General features: G+C 46.5%; 3 protein-coding genes across 4 annotated transcripts; 2 read left to right on the top strand and 1 right to left on the bottom strand.

Moving 5' to 3' along the window:
* Positions 1-4,083: 4,083 nt before the first annotated feature.
* LOC140222400 (cytochrome P450 81Q32-like) lies at positions 4,084-6,695 on the top strand. Its single transcript, XM_072292900.1, has 2 exons — positions 4,084-5,153; positions 5,260-6,695. The coding sequence occupies exons 1-2, from the start codon at positions 4,215-4,217 to the stop codon at positions 5,887-5,889; spliced, it is 1,569 nt and encodes a 522-aa protein (XP_072149001.1). The 5' UTR covers positions 4,084-4,214; the 3' UTR covers positions 5,890-6,695.
* Positions 6,696-7,914: 1,219 nt separating this feature from the next.
* LOC117848163 (cytochrome P450 81Q32) lies at positions 7,915-14,008 on the top strand. The gene is made up of 3 exons (XM_034729495.2): positions 7,915-9,063; positions 9,173-9,608; positions 13,150-14,008. The coding sequence occupies exons 1-3, from the start codon at positions 8,137-8,139 to the stop codon at positions 13,743-13,745; spliced, it is 1,959 nt and encodes a 652-aa protein (XP_034585386.1). The 5' UTR covers positions 7,915-8,136; the 3' UTR covers positions 13,746-14,008.
* A 223-nt stretch (positions 14,009-14,231) lies between these two features.
* On the bottom strand, positions 14,232-17,603 carry LOC117848162 (cyclin-A3-2). 2 transcript variants are annotated; one of them, XM_034729494.2, is made up of 8 exons: positions 16,818-17,603; positions 16,451-16,683; positions 16,210-16,362; positions 16,059-16,092; positions 15,817-15,966; positions 15,589-15,723; positions 15,402-15,495; positions 14,232-14,625 (listed from the first exon to the last, which is right to left on the bottom strand). In XM_034729494.2, the coding sequence occupies exons 1-7, from the start codon at positions 17,352-17,354 to the stop codon at positions 15,424-15,426; spliced, it is 1,314 nt and encodes a 437-aa protein (XP_034585385.1). In that variant the 5' UTR covers positions 17,355-17,603; the 3' UTR covers positions 14,232-14,625; positions 15,402-15,423. The 2 variants fall into 2 exon arrangements, with proteins under 2 accessions (XP_034585385.1, XP_072149002.1); XM_072292901.1 differs by lacking the exon at positions 14,232-14,625 and having other exon boundaries at positions 15,101-15,495; positions 16,818-17,602.
* Between the last annotated feature and the right edge of the window lie 5,679 nt (positions 17,604-23,282).

Below are 23,282 nucleotides of genomic sequence, written 5' to 3'. Positions count from 1 at the left end.
CCGTGTAGATGGAGAATGAGGGTATTTATACCTTGGGGAGGTCGCGGTTGAAATAGGAAGTTGAGGGGGCGAGTAATGGCCCATGCCGATCGGCTGGGCCATTCCGTTTGGCCTCTTGCACCTCCCTTCATCCACAAGTCTCTTCTAATTTTTTGGAGTCTTCTTTTCACTAGTGTGTGGACCTAACTCATCGATATCCTTGGAATAAGAATGGTTCTTGATAACCTTCCAAATCTTCTGCTCGCTTCATCTTGATCCCGAGACCATCTTGCCTTTTTTTTACAAACTTAGCCCTTAGGTTATCTTGGAGGAAGGTTCATGGAATCTAATCTGAATGGGCACTAGGAGGCCCTAGGCCGATCGGCTTGAGCCCCATTGGGTCAATCGTCCTAGGCCCTTTTTGAGTCCTCTGACCGTCGTCTTCATCATGTGAATTATTGATCTTGGACCTCATCCATTTATGCTCTAAAATAGTCCAATTTCATGCAAAAATAGAACATCCTTCAAAATAGCCGTTATTATTGAACATGATCAATAATAATAATATTGATTTCATAGCATTATTAAAGATAAACATGGGTAAAAATATTTCATTAATGAGCGTTAACACATGTCTTCCCAACAATAACATGTGTTTGTGCTTCACATCTCTTTGTGTGAAAGGATTAACTCATGTCGGTGGCATCTAAAGCCGATACGAGTAACAAGTTTACATGTGACGACGGCGGTACAGAAACTATCCATGTCGGGCCAAAATGACCACAGGCATAAATATTTTGAATCCGTGGTGGTGTTGACCACATCGACTACCGGGCCAGCACGGATGGAACATTAGTATCAGGGCACTTCAGACCGGCACACATGAGACGGTACAGATGAGGTATCTCCTTGTATCTGTTACCTAATCTTGTAATCATCAGTCCATGATAAGACCTAATAGTAAAGCATTAATCTGAGTTATAAGAAATAACAAAAATGGAGTACCTTTCTATGATGAGAACAAGGTATTTTCTCCTACTAATGCGTTGGTTACGTGAGAACTTTAGTCCCATATCATTCAAAAAAAATTAAACTAGCATCTAGCCACTAGACAACATGTATTTAGAGGCAATATTCATCGGTGAACACTATATTTCGATCGAAGAAACATAGCTTTGCTATCTCACGAGTTCAGGTGGGACGCATTTGAGAAGGCGAGAAGGGACTGAGTTCAGCGGTTGGGAGGAGTTATAAATTGATGCACAAAATTAAATCTCACATTTAAAAAATTAGGATAATATACAAAAGAGCAATCAAGCTTATTACCATGTAACCATGAAATGGTTAGAAGCGAACAAAATAAGCAAAACCGAAGAATATGCCAAGCAGATCTACACATGCAGCAAGTGAATCGACCTAAACTTCCAATTCAAACAAGAATAAGTACAAATCAAGCCATCAAAAACAATTGCTCACTCATCAATCTATGAGTCGATTAAAATTAAATTTAAATAGATCCATGTTATTCAAAATTTGAGATGGAAATCAAAAAAAAATCCCAATAATAACACTATATGAATTCCCGTTATGCTACAAACTCTGAAATCTATTATATGATCTGATCCACAAGACATGAGTAGAGCGAAATTAAGGATGGACAACAAAAACAACGAAAACCTAGAGAAGAAGCTCACGTGAGAAGCTCAGCGGAACAAAGTGGAAATGAACAAAGGCTTCACGAAGATGAGTTAGGAGGAGCAAAAACTAGGTGCATTTCTCAAAATCTAAATAGACACATAATCACAAGTGGGACACAGATGTCAGTGAAACAAAATACAAAAGCGGCGTGCCTAGTACATATCAGAGTGCATATAATGAGCAGCTCGAAATAATTCAACATCACACAAATTGAGTATCGTGGGCTTCAAAACACCTGAATAGATTTTCCATTAATTATCATTTGATTTGTTTGTCCTATTCAAGTTTAATCAGATGGCTTCTACTGTGCTAGATATTTTGTTTGTTACAGTAACAAGACTAGTGCTCTTTGCTTTTGCGTTGTGAAATAAATGAGATCACATACGATGGTGGGGTCTTCGACTAGCTTGAAGTAAATACGGACTCACTTTCATCTGTCACTCAAGGGTGGATGTGCTAGTGCCAATTTTACTCGAACATCCGTTTTTATATTAATATTTTATTACAATCACTATAGTTTAATTTACTCACACTAATCAAACTTGCAAACTTTTAGTTAGTATAGTTTTTGTTTTAAATTTGGATTATCAATACATCTGTTAATATATGATCTACAAATATTTGTAGACACTATACTTGACCAATTCAAAACTTGTAATAGTTATTTAATTATGATTGATCATACTTTGTTGCATATGTTTGATTGTCAACTAAATCTTCTATGGCATGTACATGCATACACACATAGCATGCTATAAGCGCAAATCAGTTGGGTAATAGTTATCTTGCTCAACAACCTTTCTTATTGGCCTCCCTTACTTCGGTCCATCTTAAATATGAAACTATAACGGTTGAGAAGTTTGGCCTCACTATGTTGAAGCTCCAAGCCCAAGTAGTTTTGTTTTTTCTTTTCAATTATCATTGTTTTGTGAAAATTCAACCGCAAGACCAACACTACAAAAAAGTGATCAACCACAAAAGTTCATATAAATTTAACATTCATGTCAGCTCATTCTTTGAAGGTATACAACGTAGTGAAGGAAAAATATCACCCGATAGTTAGGTAATATTAAAGAAATATCTATTGGAAAGGAGATATTTAAATAGGATCAGGATAACATGCGACCCACCATGCGTTCAGAGAGTGCGCGACCCTATCCTGTGATGTCGAGAAATTAAAAGTGCAGCAAAAGGAAAGTTGCATGCATGAGAAGGAGGATAACATTTTCTCACCCATATAGACAAATCATGTGCTAACATATAGTAGGAGGACATAACATGTGTAGATGTCGCTTTCAAGATGATACTAGTGATGATGTCATCGATGAAAAAGTAGATGCATTTTCTTTAACTGATAATTACTTTCTCATTAAGCATCTGTTTTCAAATCCATTTACACCATTATATTTCTTGCAACTAGATCTACGAAACAAGATCCATATTCACTATATTTGAAATTGTTTTAGGTGGTTGTCAACTTATACTAGTGCATAGTAGTTACTTATATACAAATTGAGCACCAACTTATGTGTAAACCTTAATGTACAAACTAAGAGATAACTTTTTAGATACATAAATAAATAACTACACTACATTCAATATAAATTGCTAGTACATAAAAAAGTACTCCAAAATATATGCATCATAGGTCTGTTTTGTAGATCTCATCACAAGAAATGCAGTGGTGAAAACGGAATTGAAAATGGACACTCCATTAGAAAGTTATCGTATTTTTTAAAGTGAAACAAAAAGAAAAAAGCATGGGCTGTAGCAGCCCATAGGCCGCAGCAAGTCGTGCGCAAGTTGCACATTCATGCGCTGGCGCGATCCCGCACGCAGTAGCTTTTTCCATTTAAATATCACCCGACACGGATGGCATGTCGCCTTTTCAATGAGCAAAGATATATAAAATGCATTTCCATGTGGCAATAAATATAGATCACCATATGAGAGGTGGCCTATTTTTGAAAATTTTCAAAAGAAGCACCTATTTTTGTCATATTAATTAATAGAAAATATTAGAAGGACAAAAACAGCTGTGATCCACGTTCCTGTGCCCAGCCCATCCTTGGCTCCTGGCCCATCATTGAACTAACGATCACTGGTCGCATCTTCTAGCTGTCGCAATCCTTAGATCCTCTAGAGGAAAGAAAAGTCAGCCAGCTTGGCGCAATGGAGCAAAAAAAGCAGTCGATCGATCTCAGCAGTGTTCGCAAATCAACTGATCCATCAATAGATCAACTGCACGTGTAAGAAAACCAGAGCTCAATGTCAACGATATGAAGAAATGGCCCGGCATCAGCCACCGCAGCTACCCGTTCGCATCGAAGCTGCAGCCTAGCTAATGGCGTCTTGGACTCTTGGAAGAGTCCGTACGCGTGCAAACGCTTCCTCCCCCACGGAATCGTCGTCAACCTCTCGATCCTTTTCCAAAAAAAAAAAAAGGAATGGCAACTCTCTAGATAAGATCTCTGTTCCCCAGCTAACGCCGCAACACTCGGACGGCCAGCCTCGACCAGCGTGCGTGGTTGCCAGCCATGGACGCAGCGGCAATGGGCGTGGCGAGCAGCGACGTTCTCCTGTTTCTCCTTGCCATCGCCGTCTTCATGATCGTCGCTACTGCAACCTGGTCCCGCCGTGGGCGCGGGCACGGAAATGGCGCGCCGAGCCCGCCGTCGCGCCCGCTGCTCGGCCACCTCCACCTGCTCGGCAAGCCGCTGCACCGCTCGCTGGCCGCGCTCGCCGCCGCGCACGGCGACGGCGCCGGTGGCACGGCGCCGCTCCTGTCCCTGCGCCTGGGCGCGCGGCGGGCGCTGCTCGTGTCGGCGCACGGCGCGGCCGAGGAGTGCTTCACCGCGCGCGACGCCGCGCTGGCGGGTCGGCCGCGCCTGCTCGCCGGCGAGCTGCTCGGCTACAATTACACGATGCTGGTGTGGGCGCCCCACGGCGAACACTGGCGAGCCGTCCGCCGGCTCCTCGCCGTCGAGATGTTCTCGGCGCCCCGCCTCGCCGCGCGCGCCGCCGACCGCCATGCCGAGGTCGCCGCGCTCGTCGAGAGCCTCCTCCACGGCGGCGCCGCCGCGGGCGCCGCGGTGACCCTCCGGCCCAGGCTCTTCGAGCTGGTGCTCAACGTCATGCTGTGCGCGGTCACCGGGGACCGCGCTCGCCGCGCCGACGTGCGCAGGTTCCAGGAGATCGTCGAGGAGACGTTCGCGGTGAGCGGCGCGCCCAGCGTCGGCGACTTCTTCCCGGCGCTGCGGTGGGTGGACCGCCTGCGCGGCGTCGACGCGGCGCTGTTGCGTCTTCACGCGAGACGCGACGCGTTCGTCGGCGGCCTCGTCAACGACCAACGGCGACGGCGCGACGGCGGTAACGTACGAGACGCAGAGAAGAAAAGCATTATAGACGAGCTCCTGTCGCTGCAAGAAATCGATCCCGATTACTACACTGACACCGTCATCAAAGGCATTGTCTTGGTGAGTAGTTTGATCTCCCTCCCGTCAATCAGTTTGTTTTTGCTCACCAACATGGTGTTCGGCCCATTGTAACATGGTTGCAATCTCTATACCGATGCATCTGCAGATACTACTTACCGCCGGCACCGACACGTCGGCGCTGACCACGGAATGGGCAATGGCGTTGCTGCTGACAAACCCAGAAGCAATGCAAAAGGTGAGAGCCGAGCTAGATGCCAATGTCGGCACCGCACGACTAGTGGAGGAGTCGGACATCACGAACCTCCCATACCTACAATGCGTAGTCAAGGAGACCCTCCGACTATGCCCTGTCGCCCCGGTCATCCCGGCACACGAGGCCATGGAGGACTGCACCGTCGGCGGCTTCGCCGTCCGGCGCGGCACGATGATCCTTGTGAACGCTTGGGCGATCCACCGGGATCCTAAGCTCTGGGACGCGCCCGAGGAGTTCAGGCCGGAGCGGTTCTTGCACGCCGACACGGTGGCCGCGGTCACCGTGCAAATGCTGCCGTTTGGGCTTGGACGGAGGCGGTGCCCCGGCGAAGGGCTGGCTATGCGTCTTGTTAGCTTGACATTGGCGGCGCTCGTGCAGTGTTTCGAGTGGGGTGTTGGTGAAGGTCGTAGTGTCGTCGACATGGATGAAGGTGTTGGATTGACGATGCCGATGGCGACGCCTTTGTCGGCAGTGCGTCGGACCCGGAAGTTTGTCAGGAGCATGCTCTCTGCTTCAACATGATGAGGTCAAGAGTAAACAGAATTGGATAATTAGACTGATCTGCCACACCAAAGAAGGAATCGTGACGCTGATTTTTCGGGCGGGTACAGTGGGTGGGCAGGGGGGAAAAAATCGGTGAGAGAAACAGCGGAAAATGGCAGTCATTTTCTAGAACATCATTTTCTTCCCTTTCCAACACTTTCCAACCACTCATCACCCCAACTATTTTCCCCCTTTTTTCCCCCACCACGTTGTCCCATGCATAGGACAAAGCTGGTTCGGCGCGTCAAGTTTTGGTCGCACCTTTTTTTTTTGCTTTTGTTTCTTAATCTTGCATTAGTGATGCATTATCTACACTTTATTTTATTTCAGATTTGTCATGCATTTGACATTCAAAAAATTAAACTCAATATTTTGCATAACCTATTCAACAATTCCAATGAGAAAATGTTGAAGCATCATATAACAAATGTTGAACATGTACATTCAAGTGTTAAAGTAGTATATTCTAAATGTTGAATTTTTAAATAAAAAATAAGTAAAACATGCACATATCAAATCTCATTTTGTTGCATTTATTCTAAATAATATGGTGGTTCAAACAGAATTGAAAACAGACTCACAGTTTGAGAAAAAAATATATAAATTTCATGTTTGAGATGCAAAATAATAAACCATTTACCCATCCCCTCCAGTCAAATTGTACCACATATCATGCATTATTGGAACTCATGGAGCCACTTAACACCTAGTGATTTTAACAGGCACGGAATGCCCTTGCGCTGCCAACATAGGTAGGGAGAGATAAATAAACGGGTTAAACTTCTCATGAGATTCACCATTAAATAAAACTGAAAAAGTGACAAAAGAAACCAAACACATTACCATATCCACCCACATACGGTACCGCATCGTTGGACTCTGTTTCTGGTCTCTGGATCCATATGCATGCACTCATGGCACGAGTTCTCTCAAATCAATGCAATGAGTTACATCGAATGTTTGCTCTGATCGTCCTCGTGGGCCCTACGTCGCAATTTTGGCACCAAACCGATGGGTTTTTTTTTGAAAAAACTAATTAATACATCATTTACATAAGTAAATACTGAAATCATAATGTTACAAAAAAAATATGCCGCGGGGTGGACAAAAACCATATTTCATCCAACAAGAAGACAAAAATTAGTTATATTTCATCAATGATTGTACGAAGTTAAATCCATCAGATAACAACACGAAATTTAGACGTAAGTCGGACTAGACCGCCCATCATTTTTACATTGTAAGATAAATAAAATAAATAGTCGGGGGCAGGCCTTTGTGATTTGTTGTCCATCTGAAGACTACATACCATAAGAGAAGTTATAGATGTTTGATACTGCTCAATATTTTCCAATCAGCCAAAAACATTCGACAGAGAGTGATTATCCTTGAAATATGGAAGCTGCTCATTTGGAGGTGGGTACAGTGCCTATAAGGGATGAAAAGATCGCGTAAAAAAGTTGAGGAGTCCCAAAGAAAAGGTTGAAATATAATTACTATTCTGCTTGTTTGCCCTCGTTTTCTCATGTTTGCGTGGTTGCCCTCATTTTTTGAATCTGAAGGCTGAAGTTGCCCCTTCTCTGTCAAGTCCAGTTCACGGTGTGAAGTTAGGGCTGAAAATGTTATTGTACCCTTGGGGCTGAAATTCAGAACAACAGAACAAAGTGGAAAATTCACACGCCCAGTGAACCGAGTTCAGGGTTCAGTGCCGCCTTAGGCTATCCGCACCGCTGAATGGCAAACGGACCTGCAGCGCCTGCAAACGGTGCGCTGCGGTACCGGCTGGCCGCACGAGCGCTACAAGTGGAGGAGCACGAGCGCACGGTCCGCGCCATGTTCGTTTCAGCTTATAAGCCGGTTGAAAAACTGAAACAGCTGATTTGTTGTGAGAGGAAAATACTGTTTGGTGGCTGATAAGCCGGCTGAATAACCTGAAGCGAACAGGCCCTGTTCCCGAGTAGGAGAGAGAGTCAAGGTGAGAGAGAAAAGAGGAGAGAGGGGAATAAAATATGGAGTAGTTGTATAGAGTAGGGATACAGATAACACGGGGTGCGGAAGAAATAGGTATAGAGTAGAGAATATCGACGATAATATATTGGCCTTTGGCATCGATCGGAGGCTGCGGCGTGAGCTGGCCTTGCACGTTGATAGAGAAGACGTGAAAGAGACGACTTTTAGATAAGATCTCTGCTCTTTCTTGCTCGCCCTCCTCTCCTTCCCCCAGCCATGGACGTGGTGGCGAGCTGCGACGCTGTCCCGCTTCTCGTGGCCGTCGCAGTCTCCGTACTCCTCGCCGCTGCCGTCTGGTCCAGGCGTGGGCGGGGGCACGGCAATGCCGCGCCGAGCCCGCCGTCGCGGCCACTGCTCGGCCACCTCCACCTGCTCGGCAAGCCGCTGCACCGCTCCCTCGCCGCGCTCGCCGCCGCGCACGGCGGGGGCGGGGGCCAATCGGCGCCGCTCCTGTCCCTGCGCCTGGGCGCGCGGCGGGCGCTGCTGGTGTCCGACCACGCCGCGGCCGAGGAGTGCTTCACGGCGCGCGACGCCGCGCTGGCGGGCAAGCCGCGGCTGCTGGCCGGGGAGCGGCTCGGGTACGGGTGCACCACCGTCAGCTGGACGCCCCACGGCGACCACTGGCGCGCCCTGCGCCGGTTCCTCGCCGTCGAGCTCTTCTCCGCGTCCCGCCTCGCCGCGCGCACCGCCGACCGCAGCGCCGAGGCTGCCTCGCTCGTCGGGGGCCTCCTCCGCCACGCCGCCGGAGGGGACGCCGCCGCGGTGACGCTCCGGCCAAGGCTCTTCGAGCTGGTGCTCAACGTCATGCTGCGCGCGCTCACTGGCGCGCCGGGGCGCGGCGGCGACGTGCGCAGGATCCAGGAGATGATCGAGGAGAGCTTCAAGTTGGCCGGCGCGCACAGCGTCGGGGACTTCTACCCGGCGCTCCGGTGGGTCGACCGCCTGCGCGGCTTCGACGCGGCTCTGATCCGTCTGCAGGCGAGACGCGACGCCTTCGTCGCCGGCCTCGTAGACGACAAGCGCCGAAGCCGCGAAGCCGGTGCCCGGGACACGGAGACGAAAAGCGCCATTGACGAGCTCCTGTCGCTGCAAGAAATCTATCCCGAGTTCTACACTGACACCGTCATCAAGGGCATTGTCATGGTGAGTCATCTCTCATGTTAATCCGTCCTTGTGGCACCGACATGTTGCTTGGCTTATGGTAATTGGTAACATGGTTGCAATCTCCATGGTGATGTGGGTGTATGTGCAGGTACTACTCAGTGCCGGCACCGACACGTCGGCGCTGACCACCGAGTGGGCAATGGCGCTGCTGCTGACACGCCCGGAAGCGATGCAGAAAGTGAGAGCCGAGCTAGACGGTAATGTCGGCAGATCCCGGCTGGTGGAGGAGTCGGACATCACGAACCTCCCATACTTGCAATGCGTGGTTAAGGAGACGCTCCGGCTGTGCCCGGTAGGGCCGGTGATCCCGGCGCACGAGGCCATGGAGGACTGCACCGTCGGCGGGTACCACGTCCGGCGTGGCACGATGATCCTCGTGAACGCTTGGTTGATCCACCGGGACCCCAAATTGTGGGAGGAGCCCGAAGAGTTCAGGCCGGAGCGGTTCTTGGACGCCAGCACCACGCCCATGCTGCCGTTCGGGCTTGGACGGAGGCGCTGCCCTGGGGAGGGACTGGCAATGCGTCTTGTTAGCTTGACAATTGCGGCGCTCGTGCAGTGCTTCGAGTGGGATGTCGGCGAAGGCAGTGTTGTTGACATGGCTGAAGGTGGCGGGCTGTCGATGCCGATGGCGAAGCCGTTGGCAGCAGTCTGCCGGCCCCGGGAGTTCGTCAAGGGCATGCTCTCTGCATCGACATGAGGAAATGAACACAGGTTTCTGAAGAATAGAGAGAATTGGGTAACGCTGAACTTAAGCTGTTCAGTAATCAGTAGTACTGTACTGCCTATGTTGGCAACGAAGAAAACTTACAGAAAGGTTCTTCTAGATGCTACAATGCATGATCAATGCTGTGGCTTATTCTAGTCCCCACTCTGCATTTGTTTACGAAGTGAAAGTGGGAAACTGAAGAACCATCAACGAATCATGCAGCCCTTTCGCGGAACGAACAGTCTGAATAATGCCAATTGCAATAAGGAACCAGATTCTACAGGATAAAATACAGAATTATCCAAATACCAGTGGATGATGTGTGCTCACTGAGACTGTTTTCAGATCTGAAACTAGCAGTGCCTTCTTATTCAGAGATTGGGCTATTGAGGAATGCTTCTGAATTTCTGATGGTTCAAATTAGCAGTGCTTTCTCATTCAGAGACCGATCTGATGGTTAACATTACTCTTGTGACATATGAAATTCTGATGATTAACGTTTAGCCGTCTGATTCAGAGACAATCCGATAGGTAACATAGAAGATCACTACAAGAGCGATTCAGTAGATCCGGACTACCATGTTGATTTCTGATTCAGTAAATATTTCAGTAGTTTCCTACTTTTCCATGTAAGATATAAAAACTTCAGTCTGCCAGTTCCAAATGAAATTGCCGGAAGCAGCAGCAAGTTCAGTTTGGTACAGCATAGTACATAATTTACTGAATAAGGTAATAATAAGGTCAGTTCATGCGGTCTGCATATGAAAAGCAATCTCTTGCTTCCTATAAAAGCAAGATGTTTCTATTGTCAAAAAAGGAAAAACGGAAAGCAATCTCCACATTTCAGATTAGCCAAGCAATCTGCATACGTCAAATAGTCTCCCGTGTTCAGATGAGCCAAGAAATCTGCGTATGAAAAGCATGGGCATAAAACTATCTCGTGACACTTGTCACACAAGACTCAGCCTCAGTTCCCTTTAACAGGTGTAAGTGCAACTACTGCTGAAAATTACTGCCCAACGTCTTCCGAAGCTCCTGTACCTCTTCTCAACAAACTTTACCTTGAGGTCAACGCCGTATCAGAAGGGCGGCCAATACGGACACGAGATCCAGTCAGTGCCATGGAGGTAGGCCTGATTCAAGCCCAGATTTTCTTCCACCCATATCAACCACTCTCTGTACTTGGGCGGCACTAACCATGCACCACGTCGCCACAAGACATCTCTTTCTCACCTTTGTTCCGCTTCCAGACATGTACGAGGCCTCCTTCAGGATCCATCCATCATAGGGGTGCTGTTGTGGCCAAACATGATCCTGAGAGAGAAGACTTTTATATGACCACATGCAGCTGCAATCACCGTTGCAATGTCTGATGAGCCAGCAATCCAGCACATGTAATGGCAGACAGCAGTATTTCAAAAGGAACTCCCAGAAAAAAAGAAGTTTTGCTTGCCTTTTGGCACAGGAGATTTGACTAAACCTCCTCCTTTGCTCCCTTTAGGAATAGTTGTACTCATTTATCACATGAACTGGCTTCCAGCATATGTCTAATCAGTTTGGAAATTTTGGCAGTTGCCCTTTCTTTGAAGACAGGAATATCAGAACAGATTGGGTTTTTCGCCAATGAGCAATCACTATCACTTTCAGGTTACAGTGTCCTAGAAGATAAGCCAAATGAACACAACATCTGGGGTTAAGATCATGCTGCAAGTTACATGATTGAGGGCAACTTGGTACCTGAACTGACATCAGCGCAGCACTTGCAACAGGGTAAACAAACGGACGATGTGTTTCCTGTTCAGGCCAGAGAAAAAAAGCAATGATCAGGGGCAAAGACAAGGACCTCACCTCAAGCCAAGTAATGATGAAGTAAAGAAGCTAAGGAGAGTGGACAAACAAAAGAACAAGATACCACTGGGTCCCTGAAATTGTGCTTGAAAATATGCACCTAGATCTGCATATCTGACCGAAAACGACACATGTTGCTACTGCCCCCTGCAGATATGGTTAAGTATGTGGGAGGAAGAGGAACCCTAGGTGCCTCTCCTTTTCTATCTTGATCAAGTTGACTCAGTATCAAATGCAAGCCCTATCCGTCCCAACAAAGCATCCGGGGGGCGCCGACGTCATAGTCGTCGCACTTGCGCAAACAAAGGAGAGCAAGATGGCAAGAACTCGGCTTCCATCTCAGCTCACCATGAAAGACTACCTAAAAAGTACAGGTGGTCAGCTTCCAATGCACTTGTGACAGCAACAGTCTCCCACTAAAGCAAAAGGGAAATTGATGCCTGATGAGAGTTAGGAAAAAGAACAGCATGTGGCCACAATGCATCTATACCATATACTACTCAATTATTGGATCCCAAAGGGATAACAACGGGAATAAAACAACACTATTGCCCTCACCGCTCCAGCTTTAGTTGTTAAGTTCCCTCACTTTATTCAGATCACGAGGGTTATAATACTGATAGGAGAGATCCAGAAAGCGGGCTTGTTTTAGAACACGATCTCTGCATAATCATCAGCAGTCTTGCTGTCGTCGCCTGTTGATCTGGATTATTGTGAGTTCTGACCTAACCATCATGCTTTTAGTGCAAGCAATTAGTTTCCAGAAAAAGCTAACCTTTATGTCATCGGAATTCAAAAGGTAGGAGAGGAAGATTATGTAATGCTGTTCCAACAGTGTACATCACACGATGCTCAACAGTATCGCATAAGACAAGGTTGCAGTTGCAGGATTGCCTGTTCTGGTCTAACCTAATAACCATTCTAGAGTCCGAAACTGTTGGCATTCCTGATCAGAACCAACCCCAGAAAACCCCCCAACAAGATTCATGACTTTGTTAATGGCAAATCGCTTTCATAGACCCCCTGCAGAGTAGCCAAATGGCACCTGCGTGAGGCATTCTTGCCAATGGGAGAAACTTTGCCATGAATTGTACTGTCACCCCCGTTTTCTTTTGGAAAAGGGAGCAGGGGTGCACACATCAACAAGTGAGATGGTGTGAATCAAAATCGACAAGGCATGGCAAGTGGAGGAAAAGAAGTATATATGTATATATGCATGGGCCAGACAGGGGAGAAAGAGGAGATAAGCAACTTGATAGGTATCCACTAACTCCAGACAAAGCTCTTTACCTCCAGATTCCTCACAAAGGCCTTCCACACGCCTCAATTATTACCCTCCAAAAAAATTCCATGCTAGTCCTCCTACCTCGTCCTTCCTTTATAAAGGAAACTGCAAACTGCCTCTGATGCACCATCCACGAGCTGCAACCTAAAGCAAGAACAAAGCTGCGGTCTTGCAGAGCAGGAGCCCAAGAACACACTTGCAAGACACAGGGGGATGGAGCTAGGGGACGAGGCGTCGTCAGTGAACATGGAGAGAAGCCCAGAGCAGCAGCTTACCAGCGAGCACGACGACGACGGCAGCGCGACGTGGCTGAACCTCACGCTGGGGGCCAGCGAGTCGCCGGAGCCGGCAACGGCGCCGCCGCCGAGCTCCCCCGGGTCCGATCCTAACACCGGCGCCACCAAGCCGTCCGCCGCGGCCGCGCCGCCGCCGCACAAGGTGTTCTCCTGCAACTTCTGCCTGCGCAAGTTCTTCAGCTCGCAGGCGCTGGGCGGGCACCAGAACGCGCACAAGCGGGAGCGCAGCGCCGCCAAGCGCTCCTACCACGCGCAGCGGATGATCGTCGGGCTGCCGCTGCAGGCGCACGCCGCGCTCATGCACTCCCTCAGGGTCAACCCGGCCTCGTCCGCGATCCAGAAGGCGGCGGCGCCAGTCAGGACGGCGGCGAGGTTCCTCGAGGACGGCGTGGCATGGGGGACGATCGCCTGCGAGGAGGCGCCGAGCTCGGCGTGGCCGGGGAGCTTCAGGCTGAGAGCACAACATCCAGAGCATGAGCAAGCGTCAGAACAGAGTAAGATAGACTTGAATCTCAGGCTCTGAATGGTAGGATGATCGATGTTAACTGCTCTGACCAGTGCATGGGTTCATCCAAGTTCATCTGCTGAATAATCTGGTTTGGAGATGTGATCAGAGGAGAAACCATATGGTGATGCTGAATTTTGGGGATACTATTGTTGTTTTCAAATGTATGTTAGAATTTATTTGATGTGGTACTGCTATGAAGTACTCTGAATTTCTGTAGCTGGAAATTGTATTTAGCTCTATTGACACCAGCGAGAAGAACTCATGGATTCTGCACTTCATACTGACAGCATATATCAGTCATACTCTCATCACTTTTCTTCCATGTTTTTGTCAGTTTTTGTTACAATTCTCTCAAAAAAAAAGGGAGAAAAAAGGGATTTGAGCATAATAACTGTGCAGAAACTGTATAAATTATCAGGCCAGAACAATTCAGGGACATATAACACATATATAAGACAACTCTATGGGCAAAAACTGCAAAATAAGCAGGAAAATACAAAGTTAGGAACGAACTGTATAACAGTTTTATGTCCATCCAACTTTAGTTTAAGCGATACACACAAACTTATCAGAACAAATATGGCGTCTGAATCCAGGCTGCCATTTACAGCACAAGGACAATAGAAGGAAGCAGCTTAAGCTGAACTCATTGCCTGAAAAGACCAATCAAAGTATCTTGCAAGAGCTGCACACTGGCTATTGTGGGTAAATGGCAAGCATGTTTTGAAGCTTCATACACACAGAATAAGTGAAAGAACAAGATCACTGAAATCTCATGGAACTATGGCAGCACCTTTACTGAGGTCTCAGACAGGTCTGAAGCAAGTTGTGCCAACTTTGTAAAGTTAACAGGGAACACATTTCAGGCATCCAGCCAACCCACTGCTTGAGATGTCTGTCCAAAATGGGAATTTATCCATTTAGGCAAACTAACATACACAATATTATCACAACAATGAATATGGACATTGAATAAGCAGATAGTTGTGCTGCAGACCAGCAAACAAACAAACATCCATGATCCATCTTAGACCAACATCTTGTCTACATATCAACTTATCAAGGACTACTGATATGCAATTTGTCAGCCTTAACCTTCCAATATCTCCCATACAGTGAGATGCAGACTGCCATTAATTCTAACCATAGCCATGCAGGATCTCTGACCAAATGTTTATGTACATGTGTTAATGACTGATTAAATATAAATGAGCAGACCTATAGGGTCTTTTATACAACAACAATACCATTACCACATTGTACAGAATAAGATTAGTGTTGAAGCATAATGGACACACTTATTATTGCATACTACTTAGGCCAGTTTCTAGTTCTGCTCCCTGAATATAAAAGTAGGTATTTCACACACATGACATGTAACAGAATTTGTTACTGAAATCAATCAGATCCAGATGGAAGGAGCCAATATATCAAACATTACAAATTTGTGGCAACAGACCAAGGCAACTCATCCTAAAATATGATACAAAAAAATACAATTCACAAAGCAAAAGAATGCCTGGTCTCACTACTAGCGACTCAGCAGCAACTCCTAAAGAACCAGCAACACATAAATAGCTTTCAGCACCTACTTCGCTGAGAAGCATCTCATTGGCAATAGTTCTCAACTATCCCTAAGAGCTCAAGGAGAGCTCAGATTGTTAGCCTTACAGTGGTGTGGGTCCAAGACCAGCTACTCAGCTAAGTCTTCAAGATATGAAGCAGGGATCACAACAGGAGGAAGCAGCGTCGATACAAATTTGAACTGTTCCAGACAATTGCAGAATTAGACTCCACTGCCATTATGACATTAACATTGATAGGATGAAGATTACTAGACTGTAGAAGATGTGCACACCTTGTGTTGCTTGTACTTGTCTCGAATTGCCATTAATGATGAACACTTCCTGTTGAGCTGTAAGTCATGTATGGCTATGATGCAATCCTTGAGTTCAGAGGCCTTGTAGCCTGTCACCTTCTGCAACTTCTTGTTCTACAAAAAAAAAAAAAGCAGGACAATGAGTCTTGAGAAACAGAAAGATCCATTGTGTAATATTTCAGACATCAAGAAGATCTTGTTCCTTACCCAAGGATTGACATCTGGATCAATGGTCAGCCTAGCAACAAACATAACTGAAGCAGCAACTACTGATGGCAAGAAACGGAGACAGCCATAGTCCAGCAGACTCAGCTCAGCAAGGTAACTCCCCAAGAACTCCATTAACAAGATGGAGCGCTGCAACAAGTATGCCGAGAATAACATCAGACACCAATGCACATTAAAATGAGAAAACAGTTAGAATATGACAAATAAGAAAGGTCAGTAACCTTCTTGTCTTCATGGGCAGATCTCGTGAACCGCCTGGAATCAGCGAAACAAAGGAGAAACCCAGTGTCAGATATTCCGTTAGCTGATATCTTCAGATGGAAAGCAAGCAATAGCAGAAATTATGGACTTTCCATTCAGTTAGTGTACAACCTCAGGAAGGTCTTGATTGTAGGATTGCCCAACTCGAACTGGAGCAGCTTGAGTATGTCGCTCTCCATCTTGACAAGCTCCTGCTTGGTGTAGGTGTTGTCTGTGATGTAGCAGAAGTCCTCTGCATGAGGCGGACTGATCTCTTCGTACTTCCTGCAAGCACAAGCATCCAACAGGACTCAATCCCCAATCTCCAGACAGCAGAGCAGCCAAAGACGCAATGCAGGATGGTAGTGCTTACGCTGCAATGAGCATGGCGGCAACGCCAAGGAGCTGCAGCCTGTCACGGCTGAGCGCATTGGCAGAGAGGAAGCGGTCGACGTAGGAGATGGCGAGGTAGAGCGTGTCAGCCACGAGCTTATACTCCTCGGCGACCTCGACGAGCCAGTCGACGAGGATGGTCCGCATGTTGGCCGTGACGTCCGACTGCACCGCCTCGATGTAGTCGGATCTCGGCCGCCGCCGCGGCTCCACCTGCATCCGCGGAAGCCCCCCAAATCGGGAGGAATACGCCGTCAGATCACAGAACGAACCCAATGCCGACGGATCGAATCGGCGGCCGAAATGCGAGGAACGGGAGAGCTGGGCGGGAGCGGAGTGGAGTGTACCTCCAGGGCGCGGAGGTAGGTGTAGATATCGGAGGCGTAGGACCCGCAGAGCTGCGGGTCGGCGGGCGCCGCCACGGCGGCGCGCGGCGGGGAGGAGGAGGCGGAGGAGTCGGGGTCGGGTTCGGCCTCGGCGGCCGCGGCGGCGCGGGGAGGGGAGGTGGACGCGGAGGAGTCGCGGTCGGGGTCGCCGGCGGCCCCCGCGGCGCGCGGCGGGGAGGAGGACCCGCACCGCTCGGCCTCGGCGGCCTCCGCCACGGCAGCGGGGACGGGGCCGGCGAGCCTGCGGGCCTCCCGCGCGGCGGGCTTCCCGCCGCCCCTCGCGGGCTTGACGGGGCGCGGCGGGGGCGCGCGGACGACGCCGGCGTTGGCGGCGACCGCCGGGAGCTCCCCGAGCGCAACCCGCTTCCGCTTGGCGGGGGGCGCCCCACCGGCGCCGGCGGCGGACTCGGCCGCGCGCTTGGCGGCGGCCCGGGTGACCCGGGGCCCCGCGGCCGCCGCCGACGCCGCGGCGGGGGCCGCGTTCTCCTTGTCGGCCATCTTCGTCGGCGGCGGGGGCTCCTAGGGTTTGGGGCTCTCGGGATTCCGGAGGAGGGGGGGAAATGGGGAACAGATCGAGGCGGTTAAGTAGCGTAGGAATGGAATGGCGGAGGGGAGGCGAGCGAGCGGGGGATGCGCGGCGCGGAGGCCGCCAAAACTTGATTTCGAAATGGTGGGGAGGGAGGGGGAGGGAGCGGCGGTTCGCTGGGGGAGTCTCCGGCGGGAGCGGCGGCCTTCCCGTTCCCGATCTGAAACGCGGAGGCGCGGCGGTGGGGAGGAGGGGGGACCAGGGGTTTTGCTTGCCTCTATTTTTTTAATTGCGATTTCGAGGCGGGCCCGGTTTAAAAATTAAAAGAAATGGCGGAGGCGTGTGTGAGAGAGTTGATTAGGCGGGATGATGGCTGGCGATAAATAATTCCGAAAATTGCGAGGCGCGGGCCACCACCGCAACAGTCAGTCCACTGGTGTCGTCCGCGTTGGTGGGCTTTGGAGACCCCGGTCGGGAGCCCATGAGGCCCAGCAGGGGCATGTATGTTCGGGTGCGTCTATCCATCGCTGAAGCTGCACTTGGCACCTGAAGAAAAATACGTCCGACCACCACACCACCATGGACCATAATTCAGCCCCAAAAGACTGTTTCTTCTGTAATTATCACTGAAAAGTCAAAAAGCTGGTGCTACGTGCAAAGTGTGACAAAACTAATGATATCATCTCACATGCAAAATCGTTTGGAACTAAAAACTATAAATCTTACACCAAACATCAAAATTAAATTCCGATCACACCATTGGATTTCTTACAAGAAAACATTCACAACAAGATCCTACTTGACCATATTTTGATAAATTTTTTATTCATATTTTTAAATCAAGGTTGCATATTTTCTGCTAAACACGCTACAAATGGAACGAGTTCTTCAAACTCATGGAACAAAGCAATCGAACAAATTATACGAACTCACCAAACAAAAACGTATACCCTTAAAATAAATTATACAAATTCACATAACAAATATGCGTATACTTAAAATAAATTATGGAGGCTGCTTTGATCGCCAAGGCTGCTCTGAACAAATTCTGCTCTTGAAATAAATTATACAAACTCATGGAGAAGCGCATGCACCTATTTACTTTGCACATATCTACTCTTATTTGACCCACAAGGACTAGAAACAGGGTGTGTTGAGAGACGAAAAAAAATATGTTGCATGCATGCAAGAGAGGACAAGGTTGATGCTATCACCACATACATGCATTTTTGAAATTTGAAAAGTCATAAATAATAAACCAACCATCCAAATTGGATTTCGATTCCACCACTATATTTCTTTTGACATCATCTTCAAAACAAGATTATATGTTTGCATAAAAATATTGAAAACATTTTTAATACAAAATATTAATTTTAATTACAGTGATCAAATACTTGAATAACTAGAACAAATGATTGTCTAATGCGAACAAAAAAATATAACATGGTGAACAAATGATTAAAACAACGAATAAAATCCTGAACATAAGGAAGATTGTACGATGCAAATCGTACAAATAATAATATACTCAAACAAAAGATTGAAATTTTGATATTGTACGATAATAGTAGAAAATGAGTATCAAGTTGGAAGATTTTTTTTCATATACACACACACACATATATATATGAAATAAATTATACGAACTCAAGAAAAAAATTATACTCATAGAACAAATTAAATAAACTCACAGAAAAAAATAAATACATCTGGAACAATTATATGAACTAACGGATCAAAATAGCAGTACACCTTGAACAAATTATATGAATTAATAGAACAAAGATCTATATACCTCGAACAAATTGTAGAAAAACTCACAGAACAAATATATATACACATAGAACTAATTATATAAATTCACAAAATGAAAAATTGTGCACTTAAAATAAAAAGTGAACATATAATTTAACACACGAATCTACATGGTTGAAAAGTCATATCATGATAGGCAACAAAAATATTTACACATTGCCAACAAATTATTATAGAAATAATAAGAAAATAAAAGTTAGTTTTCAACAAACAACAATTAAATGAGTTTATATCCTTGACCAGTTCAATCTATAAAAGACGAATAAATGAGTCAGCAATATGAAGGAACGAGTCTATAAATTGAACACATAATTTTACACTACGAACTAATAAGTTTATATATAACAACTAAACATACTAAGTAATAACCAAAATTATCTAGCAGATAACTTTATAATATAATTTCAAATGTACCCCTAAAAGAAATTGCAGGATCATAAAAATATAAAAGAGAATGAGTAAAATAAATAAAAGAATGGAGAAAGGAAAATAAAGTTAATTAAAAAAAAGATAAATTAGGTACCACAAAGGAATATATAGAAGAGAATCTAAATTAAAATAGAAAAACCAAATAGGAATTAAACTAATAAAAAGGAAAACAAAACAAAAGAGAGAGAAGAGAAAGAAAAAGAATGAGAAAAGGTGTAATCAGAAAATGGTAAAGAAAAGAAAAGAAGAAGAGAGAAGAAAAAAAGGAAAGGAAAAGAAAACAAGAAAAAAAAGAAAGAATGAAAAGAAATAAATAAATGAAAAGAGAAGAAGAAACAAAATAGAGATAGAAAAATAAAACAAGAAACAAGAAAAAGAAGGAATGTACGGTACCTAGAAGACAATGAATGAAAGAGAGAAAATATAAAATAAAATAAATCAGCATTACATGCAGCATGCATGCAGGCACGCCTGGTATCCTTGAGGTGACAGGTGCATAATCGTGCATATTTCCATGTGCTGCTGCTGCTCCCTCCTTGGTGGTCACGCCCTGACCCGACCGCACCGGCGCACGAGCAGGAGCAGGCCGGCAGCCTTCTTCCCTCGTGGCGACCTGGCCCACCACCCTGGCGGCTCTCCACGTTGTTGCCGTGGCCCGTGGACATCCCTGCTGACTTGGCCAGCTGGCCGCGTCGTCGTCGACGAGAGAGGAGAGGCCTCACCGCCGGCAGATGGATGTACTGTGGTGGGCACCGGTGGTGAACGGGACGGGACATGTGTTGCCGTTCTAGGCCCATGGGGACAAAAAAAAACTGAGTTGGCGAAAGGAGCAGGATTAGTCCTCTGAACATTATTGTCTGCAGCGTCGGCAAACATCGCCATCGTATCAAGCAAGGATCGTCTTGTAGGACAGGTTTGCACGGGTGTTTGTTTAGCCTTTTGCACGGTACACACGTGTCTAAAAAACCACAATGATCCAAATAACATTCATGTACGTATAAATTCCTCGGCCGTCAAACTGTATCACCCTCGTGACGCTCGTGAGACCCTAGAGCTTGAGGGGTTGCCATAAACCGACACCAAAAGGTGATATAGTTTGCTCTCGCGTACGCACCCAACCTTCACTCTTCCACCCGTTGTTAAACTCCTGTTCACCCCTGCCCCACCCTCCTCCCTGTGTCTCCGGTGGCTGCCCACCCTCCTCCCTGTATCTCCGGTGGCTATCGCTGCCAAATCCGTCTCCGGTGGTTGCCCACCCTCCTCCCTGTATCTCCGGTGGCTATCGCTGCCAAATCCGCCGCCGCTCCCCCCCCCCCCACCCACACTGTAGGTTCAAATTTTGGTTTCTAAATTCAAACTCCACAATTAGTCATTGCAGCCTCACAATAACAACACATTACACTTTTTCACGATCTCACACATTAGACCGCTTGATCAAAGTATCCAAGATAGCATCTGTTTGGAAGTATCCAAGTTACTTAACACATCGGATCGCTCGATCAAAGTATCTAAGATAGCATCCGTATAGAAGTATCCAAGTTACCTAAACCCATTTGTTGGCGCATTTATCTATTTACATGTCAAACATTATAGGTACACTAGCTTCATGAATACACCATAATTTACAAGACAAAACAAAGCGCTAAGTGCTAATGTTAACTGACAAAATCACTCATGTCCACCTGGACATGTCTTCCCTTTTGTGAAGTTGAAGTCAGTACGTGTGCTTCCATACTGTACCATAGCATCCATCGTGGATGCTGTGGCTTTCAGGACCTCTTAATCATCTCCTGCAACTGCACAACATACGATCAAGGCTAGGGTTAGGACACAAAATTTTGGATCAAGGATTCAGAGTGACCCCCTAACTGTTAAAGGTTAATAATGCTGGAGGTCAGAAAAGAGAAATGCATATCGTGCATGTCAATCCATCCTTCCAAAAATAACAAAATAATGTCTCTTCCAGAGAAACCAGCTGCTGGTAATCTGGTATGCTCTTGTTCTCTTACCTCCAAACTCCCAACTTTGACACTATGCAAAAAGAAGATTCCCCATCACATCAAACTTGCGGTACATGCATGGAGTACTAAATGTAGACGAAATCAAAAACTATTTGCACAGTTTTGTTGTACTTTGCGAGACGAATCTTTTGAGCCTAATTAGTCAATATTTGGACAATAATTCACAAATACAAACGAAACGCTACAGTGTTGCTACAGTAATTTGGCACCTCCCAAATTCGCGAAGTAAACAAGGGCATGGTTATGCATTGGCTGCTCTGGCTCCTCGTACTGGATGCTCATTGTGCTATCGTCCATTACTTCATTAAGTCAGCTGAAAGTTTCTTCAAGAACCGAGGGTTTCTGATCTCAGGGATGGTGATCCTCTATATAAATAGCTCAAAGGAGACAATGTGCAAAAGCTAATGATCCAAACATTACAAAAAAGTACTAACGGTAGCTTGGTTGGCAAAAACAAATCCAGAAAATAAGATATTGCACTCTGGAGATATGTGGACATAGTGTGGAATTTAGTACTGCACACCTAATATCGTGTCAAGTAAATCGTATTAGTAAGTGACTATTTGCAATCAAAATGTAGAACCAATTCGAAACACTGAAGGAAATATGGCTGCAAGCCTGCAAATGAAACATGAACTGTCTTCATGAAATTCTCAGGCTCGTGCGGGGAAATTGTTTTTTAGCCTTTTTTGAAAGATTCTCACAAATAGGCTCTTGACGGAAACATTTCCTTATCTGGACCCTTAGCTTGGCGCTATCCACGCTGGCGCCAAGCTTACACGTCTCAGCACCAGAGGGTTTGGCGCCAAGGTCGTTGCACTGTCAGTGACGTGGGTGCTGACATGGCGGGGGGCTTGGCGCCAGCGTCGATGGTGCCAAACTTAGCGCTGTAGATCTTGACGTCGTAGGTCTCAGTGCCGAGCTGTTACCCTATAACTCTTGAATAATTATTCCGAGGAGCATGTAGCAAGCCACACTGCAATTCAACTGGTTAGGACATGCACATCTTATTCTGCTCTTCTCGAGCCGTCCCCATATTTAATACTCCTAATTAGTATATAAACATTTGATGTGGCAAGAATTTTAGAAGCTGCTAAAGAAACAAACATGCTGGAAGTGGATGATGAGTACTCGGGTCCACAATAGTTTTGCATTCAGCGTGGACGATGAGTACTCGGGTCCACGATAGTTTTGCATTCAGCACCAGATAACTTCATTTGTCGGTTATACTTGGCCATGGGATGTACACAGTCCTTGGAACTTGTGAACGTTGTATTCAGGTGAAGAGTCCTGGGCCTTGTTTACTTCACTCTCAACTCCCAACTTTGACACTATGCAAAAAGAAGATTCCCCATCACATCAAACTTGCGGTATATGCATGGAGTACTAAATGTAGACGAAATCAAAAACTAATTGCATAGTTTTGTTGTACTTTGCGAGACGAATCTTTTGAGCCTAATTAGTCAATATTTAGACAATAATTCACAAATACAAACGAAACGCTACAGTATCGCATTTATGGCAAAATGTCAATTTTGCAACTCCCAACTTGAGAAGTAAACAAGGCCCTGGTTAGAATTGGATTTGTGAAATAGATCAGTGCCTTGCCATAAAATTGCAACAAATAATAAA

The sequence above is a fragment of the Setaria viridis genome, chromosome 3, assembly GCF_005286985.2.
Source record: "Setaria viridis chromosome 3, Setaria_viridis_v4.0, whole genome shotgun sequence".
NCBI lineage: Eukaryota > Viridiplantae > Streptophyta > Magnoliopsida > Poales > Poaceae > Setaria > Setaria viridis.
This window is presented reverse-complemented; position numbering and strand designations above follow the sequence as displayed.

Excerpts from the sequence above, each read along its gene's own strand:
- LOC140222400 (XM_072292900.1), top strand. The coding sequence starts at position 4,215 with ATGGACGCAGCGGCAATGGGCGTGGCGAGCAGCGACGTTCTCCTGTTT. Across the intron at positions 5,154-5,259 it reads TCATCAAAGGCATTGTCTTG|ATACTACTTACCGCCGGCAC; the intron begins GTGAGTAGTTTG and ends ATGCATCTGCAG.
- LOC117848163 (XM_034729495.2), top strand. The coding sequence starts at position 8,137 with ATGGACGTGGTGGCGAGCTGCGACGCTGTCCCGCTTCTCGTGGCCGTC. Across the intron at positions 9,064-9,172 it reads TCATCAAGGGCATTGTCATG|GTACTACTCAGTGCCGGCAC; the intron begins GTGAGTCATCTC and ends GTGTATGTGCAG. Across the intron at positions 9,609-13,149 it reads TGGGGAGGGACTGGCAATGC|GGGACGAGGCGTCGTCAGTG; the intron begins GTCTTGTTAGCT and ends GGATGGAGCTAG.
- LOC117848162 (XM_034729494.2), bottom strand. The coding sequence starts at position 17,354 with ATGGCCGACAAGGAGAACGCGGCCCCCGCCGCGGCGTCGGCGGCGGCC. Across the intron at positions 15,724-15,816 it reads ATCCAGATGTCAATCCTTGG|AACAAGAAGTTGCAGAAGGT; the intron begins GTAAGGAACAAG and ends TTTTTTTTGTAG. Across the intron at positions 15,496-15,588 it reads ACAAGTACAAGCAACACAAG|TTCAAATTTGTATCGACGCT; the intron begins GTGTGCACATCT and ends TGTCTGGAACAG.